This window comes from Manacus candei, unplaced genomic scaffold (assembly GCF_025592945.1).
Source record: "Manacus candei isolate 608988 ecotype Guabito, Panama unplaced genomic scaffold, ASM2559294v1 h1tg000049l, whole genome shotgun sequence".
Classification (NCBI taxonomy): domain Eukaryota; kingdom Metazoa; phylum Chordata; class Aves; order Passeriformes; family Pipridae; genus Manacus; species Manacus candei.
In genome coordinates, this window is record NW_026138097.1 from 26751316 (window position 1) to 26765206 (window position 13891).

Here is a 13891-nt window from a genome sequence, read left to right on the forward strand (position 1 = left end):
GCTTTTAGGGTTTGATTTTTTTTTTATTATTATTTAAGAAAAAGGACCTCTCTCTGGGAATTGAAGAATCATTAATACTGCATTTTGAGTGCTTTTTAATTTAGGCACCCTTTTAATTTGACTTGAAATTATTGTGCAGTCACATTCTTCATAGATAATTTAAAGCTTCATCCTTGTGATGGAAAGCCTGCAACATCCTCCCAGGTCTCACAGACTGGGGAACTGCACCACACTGTGGGAAGCAGATGTTTATGGAATTGTCTGGGCTGATGTTTACAGAAGAGTTGGTTGATGTAATTCATTGCTGAGTAAAATGAACTGCCCTGCAAAGGTTCATGCTGCTGAGTAGACATACTTTCAGAGCTAACTAAGAGAAAAGTCGTGGTTCCCTGGGCTTTAGGGTCAATGAGGATTGCTTGTGAAAGCCTGCTGTCCACTGTGTTGATTCATAGCTTCCAAGCATACCTTTTGGGTGGCAGGGTGTGTGTGTGGGGAAGCTGGGAAATACAGAGCAGGGATCTGTAAATCTGTAAATCTTCTGAAGCAGTTTCCTTATGGGAGAAAAACTTGCTTTTGTCAGAATTAAAGTTGTTGTATGATCTGTGTACGTTGTCTATCTGTTGCCTGATAGAGGTATCTTTCTACAACTGCCTTGTAAGGAGGTTGTAGCCACGTGGGGTTGGTCTCTTCTCACAAGCAACAAAAGTTATAGGACAAGAGGAAACAGCCTCAAGTTGCGCCAGGGAGGTGATTGAGTCACCGTCCCTGGAGGTACTTAAAATACATGTAGACATGTAGACGTGGCACTTAGGGACATGGTTTAGTGCTCAATTATCTTAGAGGTCTTTTCCTAAATTATTCTGTCTTAGTCTGTGGGTAATCTGAGGTATTGGGTGATGTGTATTGAAATATGTCTACCTCTTGAAGGCAAGGTGCCTAGAGTGGAAAGAGAAACTTGCTTTTGGCTATGCTTTTGCTAGCAGCATGATCCCTTGCCTGTTGGCACATGCTGAGCTCTCCACAAAGACGCTTCACACACAAACATGTCACACCTCTGCTGTCATTTCATTACTTCCACCACACTTAAAGTCTGCTCAGTTTCACCTTTCAACGGTGATAGAATGGTCTGGTTTGGACCGAACCTTAAAGATCAGGTAGTTCCAATCTCCCTTCCACGCATCCCCGTTGCCCCCCTCCCCTGGGCAGGCACACCTTCCACTAGACCAGGTTGCTCAAAGCCCCATCCAGCCCGGCCTTGAACACTTTCAGGGATGGGGCATCCACAGCTTCTCTGCACAACCTGTTCCAGTGTCTCACCACCCTCACAGTGAAGAATTTCTTTCTTATCTAATCTAAACCTGCCCTCTCTCAGTTTAAAGCCATTTCTCCTTGTCCTTTCACTATATACCCTTGTAAAAAGTCCCTCTCCAGCTTTCTTGTAGGCCCCCTTTAGGTACTAGAAAACCACAAAAAGGTCTCCCCAGAGTCTTCTCTTCTCCCTCCTAAACAACCCCAACTCTGTCTGTCGTTACAGGAGAGTTGTTCCATCTCCCCGATCATCTTCGTGGCTCTCATATATCCCTGTCTCAAAGCAGCTGTGTTCCTGACAGGTCTTCCTCTGGTCTCACATCTGTTTTTCTAATCTGGGGAAGCACAGCTTTCCACAGCTGGCACTTGCAGGCTCTTCCAGGCTGGGGGAGATGTGACTGTCAGTCACAGCTGGCAGGTCTTTGTGTGAAGGAAGCAGGATCTCCTCTGTGGTTCAGTTTGGCATCTTGACCTGAGTAGGTCAAGTCGATTAGCATAGAGTGATCTGATCTGATTTCAGACCTGATCCTGGAGAAGTGTGGAGAAAAGAAACCTTCTCCCTCTCTACTGCGTTGATGCTTCATTGCTAACTTGAGCTAATCCCCTTGACTAATGGGAAGAGCTGACATGCAAGGGGTTCCCACCTTGATATATGAATGATGCACCTTTGGGAGATTACAGTGTATAATCAAGATCACTTGGCTGAGGAGGTCCTTTGCCTGCTGAGAGGCATTCAGCTGTTCAGCCCTGGTTTTAATATGCTTTTACACACTGGACGCGGTAAACTAGAAGAGAGTCTCAACCCAGATGCATTTCCTTGTACTCCTTGTACATTTATCTCTGGGATAAATGCCTGTTTGTCAGGTGATAATGCTTTAAATTACTTCTGTTTGGTTAAGCTCTTCTAATGGCTTTGTGCCTTAGTTTTGGATTAAATCTTCTACAACCTGCTGCACAGTAAATCATGCATGTGTGCTAAAGAAAAAAAATTACAGAAACAACTTCTCTGTGTTTCTGCCTCTTCTACTCCTGCCGCAAGTACTAGGTTGAGGTAACCAGTTTTCCTTTTGACAATTATCAGCTTTTGTTAATATGCACTGAAGAAAGAAAAAAAATCTGTGCCAGAGTCATGCAGTAAATGTCCATCCCTGTCATGAAAACAAGGATGCAGAATGAGAATGTGTCAAATCTTTAGGTGTGCCTGCAGATGAGGAAATGTGCCGCACCTTTCTGTTGAAAAGTGGAGTGCAGATTTTAAGCTTCTTTGGAAAGGTGATGCAAGCCATGAGCAAAGGTGTGTCACTGCACATCCAAGGAACCTGTGAGCCTCTTTGTATGACCTGCCTCAGGAGTTTGTCTATAGATGTGAAATGGAACAATATGGAATTACAGGGTTCAGTCCAGCATATGGTGTGCAAATCTATGGCAGGAGGAGAGAGGGTTTGCTGATATGAAATATGTGCTTTGTTTCTGTGTTTCCTGCTAAAAGTGTTTACTCCTGACAGTTTAGTGGTGAATGAACTTCAAAGTAAATTTTTTATATGTCATATATAGGAAAAATGCCAATAAAAGAAATAATGACTTGCTATAATGACTTGGATGACTTGCCCTGTAGATGCTTCATTTTATAGATTCTCAAGTGCAGAAAAATCAAAACAGATATGCTTATAAGAATAGCATTACTGGAAGGAAATGTATCTGATTAGGGAGAAGTGGAGTAAGCAAAAAAGCAGGAGATTGCTTTTCAGAGGGTTGTGACCTTGAGTGGCTGAGTATAATGAATTCAGTGTTCCAGGCTGCCTTTTTACCTTGCAACTGCTGCATACCATCAGTATTCATGAGCAGTGACAAGGCTCTTTAGTGGAAGCCTTGCAAAGCATCACCCTGTATCTGAGAAAAGTTTAAAGCTGATAAAATGCAAAAGATTCAAAGTGCTTGCTGGAAACACTGCCTTTTATCTGAACTTCATGGATTTTTAATTTTACCCAATATATAAACTTTATTGCCAGATTTTCCTTTGACACAGATCCTAAACTGTCTTTTCTATGAAATTGCACCTTCTGTCTATATTACAGTGGTGTAAAATGGCACCTGTGCAGCTGACTTTGGTATCACATTGCCCCTGGGAAAGCGGAGATTAGCCCTGATTGACAATCTTCTGCTCACACCGTGCAACAGCTGAGAAAGAGACTAGGCTGGGATTAAATTTCTCTTCTACTACTGCCACCCAATCTTCTCTGTCCTGTGTGTTGATGAAGTGAATTAGGTGTTTTCAACTGCCTGTTGCAATTTATTTTTGTTTAAAAATATTTGATCACAAGTTTGAGAAGTAACTCATGAGCAACTATTTCATATTTACTGACACCTTGGTGTTTGTTTCAGTGTTGGTAGTTTAGATCCTATTCATGAACCATTTACAAACAATGAATTTTGAATTGAATAATAAATTATTTAAGGTTATAGGGTTTTATCCCTTGCAGTTTGACACATTCTGTTCATATTTCAAGAGAAAACTGAAATACATTAAAAGTCAACAGTGACCAAATCTTCTGTGTTTTGCATCTCTGTTCATGGCGGAGTGCTAAAATTTGTTGGGAGTCGTTTTTGAGTTAGTGACCTGGGAAGAAGAAGGTGGTATTTGTAGCCCACTGGCCTTTTGCTGAGACCACTCAAATTCCTTTCTGAAGATACATGAATTTGGGATCCAGCAGAAGAAAGGACACTCTTCAGGACTGTAGAGAGGTGCAATAATTTCACAGAGTCTTGTTAGTATCCTTTTTTCAACTGCTGGGAAATCTGAGGGTCACCCTTTAGCTCTTTCCCATCACTCCCTTCCTTCTGAAAATTGAGAATATCTATTTAAACAGTGTATACCCAGATTATTCTTAGGTGCTTACTTCTGTCACGTTGGTTGAAGCTCCCATAACTCTCCAGGAAACGTTTGCGCTTTTCCGTGTAGAACTACAATACCTGTTACTTAGTGGGTTGTGAATGCCGTTCATATATACTGTTGGGATTTAATTAAAACACTGTTGCCTGCTCGCTTTTGTTTTTTAAGATGTGCATTTCATTGCTGTATGCAAGGCAGTGAGCTGCAGAGGGTCAGAGGGCAAAAGGCATCAGATATCACGCACCGTAAAAAGCACAAAATCTTTCCTCTGGGCAGGCTGGTCACGCATGTGCTGTATGAGGAGCTAAGACTGAGCTCGGGCAATGCTTACCAGGCACAGCAGTGTACCTCTGCATCCCCCATGCTCCCTGTATGTGTGAGCTGTGCCTGACAGCCTTTCTGCCTCAGGTGCATGGGAATAAGCCAGTGCTCTGCCCTGTAATGATAAAGTGTGCCATTAGGTTTTCCTTAACTGGTTATGTTTTCATCAGGTGATCTCCAGACAGGCAATTTGGAGTTGCTCAGTGATTATTGTGGTTTGCAGTGTACAAATTAGTGTGGGAAGTTGCTAACATTAGCCTTCCAGCTTAGGACTTCAGTGGCAGCATCGGCTTTTTCTATGTTCACTCAAAGCACAAAAGGTAAGGAGGGAGAGCACAGAAGGATACTGTGTTGCTGGCCACTCATTGGGGCGTCTTTGCGCTGGCAAAGGATCATCCAGTCATCCCATTTTTCTAGAATGGGATGTCTGTGGGCTTCAGACAAAGAGGGGTGTGATTCCCCAAAGCAATTTGCTTACCTCCTGGATTTTTAGTATTAATTTTTATTTATTTAATTTTTAAGGATGTTCGTGTCCTGGGAATATAGTACTGGTTCCCCATCACCTCAAATTGTTTCATAACCCATGTTGGACTTGTTCTGTATGATGCTGCAAGTCTGATAACGTCTGCCCAAGCTTCCCAAATGAGCCTCAGTGGTGCTGCTAACCAGTTGCTGCAGTCACTTGCTGCAGGCCAGAAAACCACGTTTTCTTGGCCGGGTGTAGACATGACACGTTTTATTCTTCAACCAGCTTCTCTAGGCTCCTCTTTCTGCCTTTGAGCTGTGGTGTGCTGCCTTGTGCCCGCCCTGAGGGACCACACATGCATGGGGCAGGCTGCTGGGCTGCGGAGCTGTCTTAACTGTTGGAGCCAGTGCTGCAAAGAGGTGCTTGTCCTGAATCCAGTGCAACCCAAACCCCTCAACTCCTTGTGGTCAAAGTGTAACTGGGATTTGTTCCTCAGCATGGGGTCAGACCAGCCAGATGGGCCTTCAGAAAGGCAAGGCTGAAACAGGTGTTGAAAATGCTACTGAACAGGTCCAACAGCACATCCTAATTTACCAGCTGTCCAGTGTTTGTCATCTGTTCCTCCTGGTTTCTTTATTCCATTAGGTATTAAACATAATAAGTCCTTACTCTACAGATGTTTACCCATATGGAGGGTCCTATTGACATCTGTAGGACATGGTAGTTTTGCAAAACTTAGCAAAGAGTTCTGGTGTTTGTAGGGTAAAACCAATATAGCTTGCCAAAATTATATTGATTAAAAAAAACAACAAAGAACGAACAAACAAACAAAAAAACCCAAAAAGCCAAACTGAAGCACGAACTAGTAATGTAAAAAAATAATTCAGTGCAATTACATACTTTTAATACTCGTGTCCCTGTGATGAGAGAGAGATTTATAATGATCATATTGTGAAAGCAAAGCTGCAAAATGAAATGAAGCCTACTGAATCATCTATTGTAAATTCAATGTGAGGGGATCAATGCAACTTAGGAAAAGAAGTTATGACCTGGCATATAAAATTCTCCTATTTTCAGTGATCATTATTAATAAAATAAATGAATGAAAGAACCGTGGGTGACTGGTCCATTATTCTCTGTACTCACTCCTTTTTACACTTAGCCTTGGAATAAAGTCATGCTAAGTCTCACCACACCAAAGCATGAACGGAGTCTCTCCAAAATCCTAAGTTTTAATTTCAAGCAAATACAGAGCTTGGAAGAAGAGAGGGGGGGAAAACAGGAAAAGGCTCGGGCAGGAGGGGCAAGAAGAAGGTGGAAGAAAATTCTTGGGTGTTTTACAAAACTTGTGAAAAGTTGTTCTGAGACCATTAGCAACCTGTGGCAGATGATTTAATTTGGTACCTGGGAGTTTTTAAGGGCAAAGCTTCTGAAGAAGAGTGAAGTTGTGTGGCTGAGCCCTAATAAAGAGAGTAGTGAAGAAGATATTTCTACCATCACTTCACCTCATCGGTTTTTGAGACCCCAGTCCCAAGAGGGTAGTTTAAGGAGGGAATGAGAAGAGAGTGCTAGCAGGACTTCACATATGTGGATTTAGAAATCCTTCTTCCCCTTAATGTGAGTTTATAAGCATGTCATGTAGCATAAGCAAAACATTGCCAAGCTGGAAGCTTTTGGACTGGGGACTGCCAGGCATAACCAAGCATGGTGGATGAGCTACAGGCACTTTGGCAGGATGTCCTCTTTTTCGCTGAGTCAGTGATAGAGATGCACAGCAGTGTAACAACTGACTAGACAATATGGAAAAGAGCATGTTAGCAGAAGCTAGCAGTGATTTAAATTGGCTTGTTTGGGCAGTTGTGCTGGGATAACTACTCTTACTGTATTGCTGTAGGCTTCAGTGAACGGTTTTTAGTGGAGAATCTCTCTTCCTCTGCTGTTTTGTTGCACACTGTCCTTCCTCGGTTCTGTCTTCCTTAAAATACCTGTTGACAGGTACATTAAAATGTATCAATACAGATTGGTGGTAAAGTTCATTTGATTTTAAGGAAATTAAGTTTTGTAGGTTTTTATGGTTTTGTGTTTGGTTTTATTGATTTTTTTGTTTGGTTTGTTTGTGTTTTTTCACATTTGTAGTCATGAATGCAACTAATTAAAAAATGTGTTTTTGAAAAAAATATGAGTACTTGGCAAAACTGTGCTGTCATCAAAGAGAACTGCCATTCCTGTTGAAACCTGTGGAGGCAGAGTTAGGGCTTGTTTGGTTCTCAGGATAAATTGTAAGGTTTTTTTCAAAATATTGTATATTCCTCTTTAGGAACTCAAATAAGGGGAGAGAATTGCATGCTACTTTTAAGATGACCATGAATATACCAGGAAGTCTATCATTTGCCTGGCCACTGCTACCCACTGCTCCAATACAGATGCTGAGGGAAAGATGTACAGTGTCCTTGAGCTCTTTTCCCAAACGTTCCCTACATCTCATTGCTATCGTCAGTACCTGTCTCATCTTCCTTCTCCTCACCCTCATGTTGTCTTTTTGAATTACTTATCTTCCTTACTGAGTTTTAGCAGATTAAAATCCTACCTACTCCTTCCAAGCTAAGGTGGAGGGGGGAGAGTAGTGGAGGCAGTGCCATATGCCAGGCAAGTCTGTGATACCTGCTGGTGATCATGATGATAATGTAGAGTGGGACTTGAAACTGTGGATCCAGTAGATAGAGAAAAGTTGCTGTATGTGTTCCTGCTTCACTGATTTCTCATTTTTGCAGTTTTATTCATGGTTGGTTGCCAAGTGGTACTTGGAGCAATGATTTTTAATGTTGTAATTAATCAGAAATGTCATTTTCTCGACTGCACAGAAACTGGTATTTATTTACCTAAATTTGCAGGCATGAAAAACCTGTTGTCTTCCAGCAGCCTGTCTAACTTGACCACAACTGATAATGACAATAGGCTTTCCAAACTCCTGCATTGTCATGTTTTTGCAGCCGTGATGCCATGGTATAGGTTAGACAGTCTTGAAAGTGAAAAAAAGTGTTTTGCAAAACTTGTCAAAACAAGTGAATCTCTTATGAAAACCATAACTCAGGTTGTAGCAATACCAGTAACTCTCTCTCCCTACCCAAAATTGATGTTATCTTCTTGCTGGATTTGCTTTTGAGTGCATGATAAGCTGCTGTTTCCTATCTGTGTGGCAATCTGTTGTCCTCAGGAGCTGTCAATCACATCTTCAGAGCTCTAGCACAGAAGTGCGGTTGCTTTTTCATGGAATTGCTTTTTGGCTTTTGAGTGAGGTATGTTAGTAATGGGTGCCTTCACATTCAACAGCAGATGAGGAGGAGCATGCTCTTCCACCTGCATATGTTCAGGGTAATGTCTGTGTGCTGTTTGTGTTGGGCATAATTGGAAGACAATATTTTTTTGTGTTGTTGTTTGGGGTTTTTTTAAATTTATATAAAAAAATACTATCTTATATGAAGTGATGGTCTTGTAAGAACTGCTGATGCCTTCAAAGGGCTGAGGAAGGTTATTCTGGTTCCCTTTCAAGTCAGTAATAATATACGTTTTAATCCAGTTTCTTGTTTTTAAAGTCATATACCATCACTGGTGCTGTGCTATCTCCAGTTACTGAAACAGAAGGAGATGGAGCCTGTTCAAGGTTAATCGGCAGCTGTTGCACAGACCTCAGGAGCGGCAGAGCTGGTGCTTTGATCTGATATTGGGGTTTGACAGACAACAGAAACATCTAATTTTCAAGGAGATTTTGTTCTGCAGGAAACCAGTCTCCCCCTAAACTGACCTTATATCCCCTGGAAACATCTTCATGGCTTTGTTGTGCTTTAAAACAGGAGAGCAAAGTAGTGCTGTTCAAGAGGCAGAACTGAATTGGTTGAGAGAAAGGTGTTAGTATTTTACCCCTGTGTTTTTTGAGGAAATTGAGAATAGTGCTGTAAGGGTTTAAAAATTAATTTTACCCTATTCAGCTGGATTAAGTATGTGCCTAGATTTATGTAGGTAATCAGTTTAAAGTACTGAAACTTAGATTGAGTTCTCAAATATCTTCCAAAGTTGTGCTTTCTCTCACTATCTACAGGGTTCAACTAGTCCTTCTCTGTAACTCTATCCATCCTTTCCCACCCCATCCTGAATAAAACCTACCAATTCCTGACTGTTGGCAGAGGGGAGGTAGCCTGGCTGGTGAGAAACGGAGCCAATTGGTGTCACTGTCTTGAAGCAGTTTCTGGAGTATTTGTTTATATTCCCTTTTATGTGTCCTGTGGCAGTAGTAAGCAGAGGCTTTTATGGTAGTTTCCATATTCAGCTACTGCTGACGTCCAGCTGTTGTGAAAGCCTTTCGTCATGCAGCACAGGAAAGCTGCACCAGGGAGGCCAGGCAATGCAAAAAGGGGCATCTAGACCAATACTCTGACTTAAAGAGCAATGCATCAGACAAATGGCCATTACTGCTTGTTTCCCTGGACTTATATATGGAAGAATAGGTCTGGTCTTCTGCTCAAGAGGATGAATGCTTTATACTTGGGTTGAAGTCAGTGGGGGATATCCAGCTTCCAGTGAATTTTCCACTGAGTTTCCACTGAGTAGTCTGGCCAGGCACTTGGCATGTTAAGGTTTTCGGGTACCTAAACTTAAGTCTTTTCAGTAGTTCTAAGGCAAAAATGAAGGACGAGTTTTCAGAACAAAAACTGTTTATGAATATAAAATTAGCAAAGTTATGGGTTTTTTTTCTGGATGACTTCTTTCTTTCTGTGACCCCTCCTTGATCATCATCTGTCTGTGAATTAGGAAAGAGAAAGAGCGAAAATAAATGTGGTTTTGGTTATCTTTTGCATTAAAAAGCTATCTTCAGCTTGACCTAGTTAATAGCATCTCTTCCTGCCTCTCAAACTTTGTATTCAGAGCCAAGCTACTGAGGTGCATAAACAAAACATATTGACTATTGTTCCTTTTACTTTGCCAAGCCCTAATAGTGACATGCTTTTTGAATGCAGATGCAGCATAACCTACGTTTATTGCTCTTAATTTAAAGCAGTTTTAACTGTTTTGAATCAACTGCATTGAGGATCTCGCATTATAAGGTATGATATGTGATTTTCAGCGTATCTATGTCCAATAGAAAGTAAAAAAGGAAAGGATTTTTGTTATCTCCAAGAACTGATAGACAAGGAAGGTAGGAAGTAGTGTTTGCACATTCACCAGCAAAATCTACGAGGTAGAGGGACTCAGAACTTCTCCAGGTGGTCTTACAGCTGTGAGATTTGCAAAGCTATTTCCTTTCCCTTTTGCAGTCAGGAGAAATGTATTTGCTGCGGAAATGATGGCATACAGCCCTTCTTCTCCAAACACTATTTCAAGTATTTTTACAACCTCGCTTCATGGAAATAAAAAACATTGGGCTGTAGTTAGTGCTCCATGGCTTTCTTTGCTCACTTACCACCGAGGGATGGCTTGTCAGGGAGCTCTGGAGTAACCCAAGTCACCAGGCTTCTCCCTGCAAAAGAGGTTGAGATCAATGTAATGTACTTGCCATGTGTGTTGAGGAGAGTCCTTCCTTAGATGGTCCTGTATGCTGAGTCTTGTCCATAAATTAACTACTGGTGAAGATTTTGTTACTGTTGCATGCACCACAGAGGGATGGCTGCTGGATCAGTGGCTGTAACTTTCGTAGCTGGTGAGGTATCTCCTGCCAGTATCTTTTTGTTTTGCCACCCCTCCCAGAGGGAAAGGCCCACGGACAGACACTCCATTGTAGAGCTACCTTGCCAGGGAACATGTTGTATTTGCATTCCAGAGGCCTCTGGCTTTGTGAACTCGATTGTTCCAGCTTCCCCTGAATAGCAGCTATTGACCCCTAACAATGTACATTTGTTTAAATCAACTCCTTTCCCTGCTTTAAAAACTTATTATAGGACTAACTCAACCAAGTGAAGGCTTCTGTGTGGGCCCCTTCTTTTCCCCCTCATAGGCAGAAAAAAAATTTGCAGCATTAATTATTTAATTTCAGGATGGAAAACATTCTCCTCCTTGTGAAAGACTATTTTGAATGCTGAGGTTTTGGCAAATTTTGTTGCGGCTTAATATTTACAAGCTTTTCATTACCCTTGAAAGCATAAACTTCATGTTACTCGAGCTCTGAGATGCTGGCAAATAATAAACCAGTGGAATAATGAGTTTTGTTGTCTTGAAGCACTTGAAGAACTTGACTGCATTTTGATAAATAGGCTTTTTTGCTGTTTATCCATTTAGATGGATTGAGCTCACCTAGGATGAGAAGGTGGAGACTGGCTGATAAAGACATTTAGCGCCCAGCAGCAGGCTGGCAAAAGCATTTCTCTGTGTGGTGGGAAGACTGGGACTGAATTCTCTTTGCTGCTTGGGGTGACAGTAATACGTGCATCCCCCCCTCAAGCCACCATGTCTCCAGAGCTTGATGGTGATAGTAGCCACCATCATTAAACCCATTACAATTTATGAACAAAACTGGCTATTTAATGGGGGGGGAAAGCTTTGCCGTGCCTTGCTTCTGTGGGGTTATTAGGTCGAGGCAAAAAAGACCAGTGAAGTAAAAATTTTCTGTGATTTGAACAACCTTGTAGTCCTTCCATTTTGTGCCAGAATAATCCCACTAATAACAGCAAAATATTCAAACATGAAACAGAGGTTGTCAGATAGAATGAGATTGTTTGATGGACTGAAGATTCTTTCTTCTGGTGTCCTCTGTTAACTCAGGAGTATTGCATCTCATGAAGTTTCTATAGGCATCACTGTTGGACATGTTAGTAAAGGGTTACCAACAGGTTGAAGGAGGTGATCCTACTCTTCTGCTCAGCTCTGGTGAGGTCACACCTGGAGTGCTGTGTCCAGTTGTGGGCTCCCCAGTGTAGGGGAGATATGGACATACTGAATAGGGTCCAACAAAGGACCAGAAAGAGGATGAAGGGACATGAACATTATTGTGTGTCTCAGTGCTGTTGTTGTCCCATCATAGAAAGATAAACATAGATAATGTTTATTCAACATTATCTAAAGCATATGTAACTTGTAATGTGGCTGAAGTCTGTGGTAGATTCACAGGCCACTTGCCTTAAATATGCAATAAAAATAAAAAACTGTGTTTGTCTTGATTGTCAATCAGGACTCTCCCCCTTCCTCCCCCTCCAGCCTTAACGAGGCTGTAGGTCTAGTTTCTGTGCTTAGAAATTCAGGCAAGGGCAGCCTTTGGATGCTAGCATGCAAAATTATTTTACTTGTTTTTTTTCAGTGATTGTACACCCAAAGTCACAACCTTATGATTATCAGGCTATATCCCAGCACTTTTCCACCACCCATTTACTTTTTTCTTTAGGAGATAATTTGACTGCTTTGGTGAAAAAAATCTCTGTTCTCCGAATGCCATGAAAATATTGTCATTCTGATATGGAGCCAGCTGTCTGTAGAGAATGGGAGTATAGTTTGGGTTGGAGATCGGACCATGAGTTGCTGCTGCTCAATGTTTTCATGCCAGTTAAGAACTTCTCCTACACAGTAGCAACTTGAGTGTCTATTGTTTATGGGATGGCTTTTGCTGCAGCTGCAGCATGAGCTGTGGTCCTCCTCCCTTGTTCTCAGTGCTGGATATTTCTGTTTTCTTAATGCTGCATCTACCAGCCAGGTGGTAGGTGCAACATTAAGCTCTGCCTGCTGTACTAGACTGACTTGGGTGTCTCACTGGTAGTGTTTCCAATGCCTCCTCACCTCCAGAAAGCAAATATCAGTAATCCTGCTTGCTACTAGTTGGGTTTTTTTAATCCTCTGCATTGTAGTGCAGGCAAGAGAGGAGAACCCTGTAAAGGGCAAAGTAGTTTAGAAAAGAGGTGAAAGATGGCAATGCTGTGAGTGCCTGACAGAGGCTGAAAATAAACAGGTAGGGAGCCAGCTGGCTTTGGGGAAGATCTTCTAAACTGTGTGTAAATTCAACACCGCTCTGTAATTTTACATGTGCTAACATGAGGCACATGACTCAGAGAATCAGAGAATTGGCTCCAGCTGCTCTTGCTGGCATTGAGGAACTTGTACAAAAAAAAAAAAAGACACTTCAGTGTAGTTCTTCTGTATTTACTGATCGAGCAGAAACCAACTTGCTAACAGATTATTTTATTTTATTTCTTTCCCTTGCTTATTTGGATTTTACTCTCACTTTCTCTCCTATTATTTGATAAGTATTTCCAGAGGAAAATACTGAGTGAAATTATTTTTCCAGTTTTCTGTTATGTCATGTATAATTGTCTTTTGTTTATTGCAGGGGTCTCGGGTCTGGCTGCGAGAAAATAATCAACATTATCCCAGTACTGTTCATTCGTGTGCAGAAGGAGTTGTCGTATTCAGGACAGATTATGGTCAGGTATGGGCATTGCTCCTCTATGTTTTGTCCTTTTTGCCTTTCCTGTAACAAGCTTTTCACAGAATCACAGAATTGATCAGGTTGGAAGGGGCACTGTGGGTCATCCGGTCCAAACTCCCTGCTCAAGCAGAGTCTTCTTAGGGCACATGGCACAGGATTGCATCCAGATGGTTCTTGAATGTCTCCAGTGGGGGAAACTCCACAACCTCTCTGGGCAACCTATTCCAGTGCACAGTCACCTACGCAGTAAAATTTTTCCTTATGTTTAGCTGGAACTTCCTGTGCACCTGCCCGTTTCCTGTTGTTCTGTTCTTTGGCACCACTGAGAAAAGCCTAGCTCCATCCTACTGACATCCACCCTTTAGATATTTATAGACATTAATGAAGTCCCCTCTCAGTTGCCTCCTTGAGGCTGAACAGGCCCAGCTCCCTCATAAGAGGGATTCTCCAGACCCTTTACCAACTTAGTAGCTCTCTGCTGGACCTGTTCTTGTACTGGGGAGCC

General features: G+C 41.9%; 1 protein-coding gene across 1 annotated transcript in view; it reads left to right on the top strand.

Moving 5' to 3' along the window:
* MYO10 (myosin X) overlaps positions 1 to 13891 on the top strand; it is a 161997-nt gene that overhangs the window by 18920 nt on the left and 129186 nt on the right. The window contains exon 3 of the mRNA XM_051799353.1: positions 13288 to 13386. Coding sequence (XP_051655313.1) covers positions 13288 to 13386 — 99 coding nt within the window. The remainder of the gene's footprint in view (positions 1 to 13287; positions 13387 to 13891) is intronic.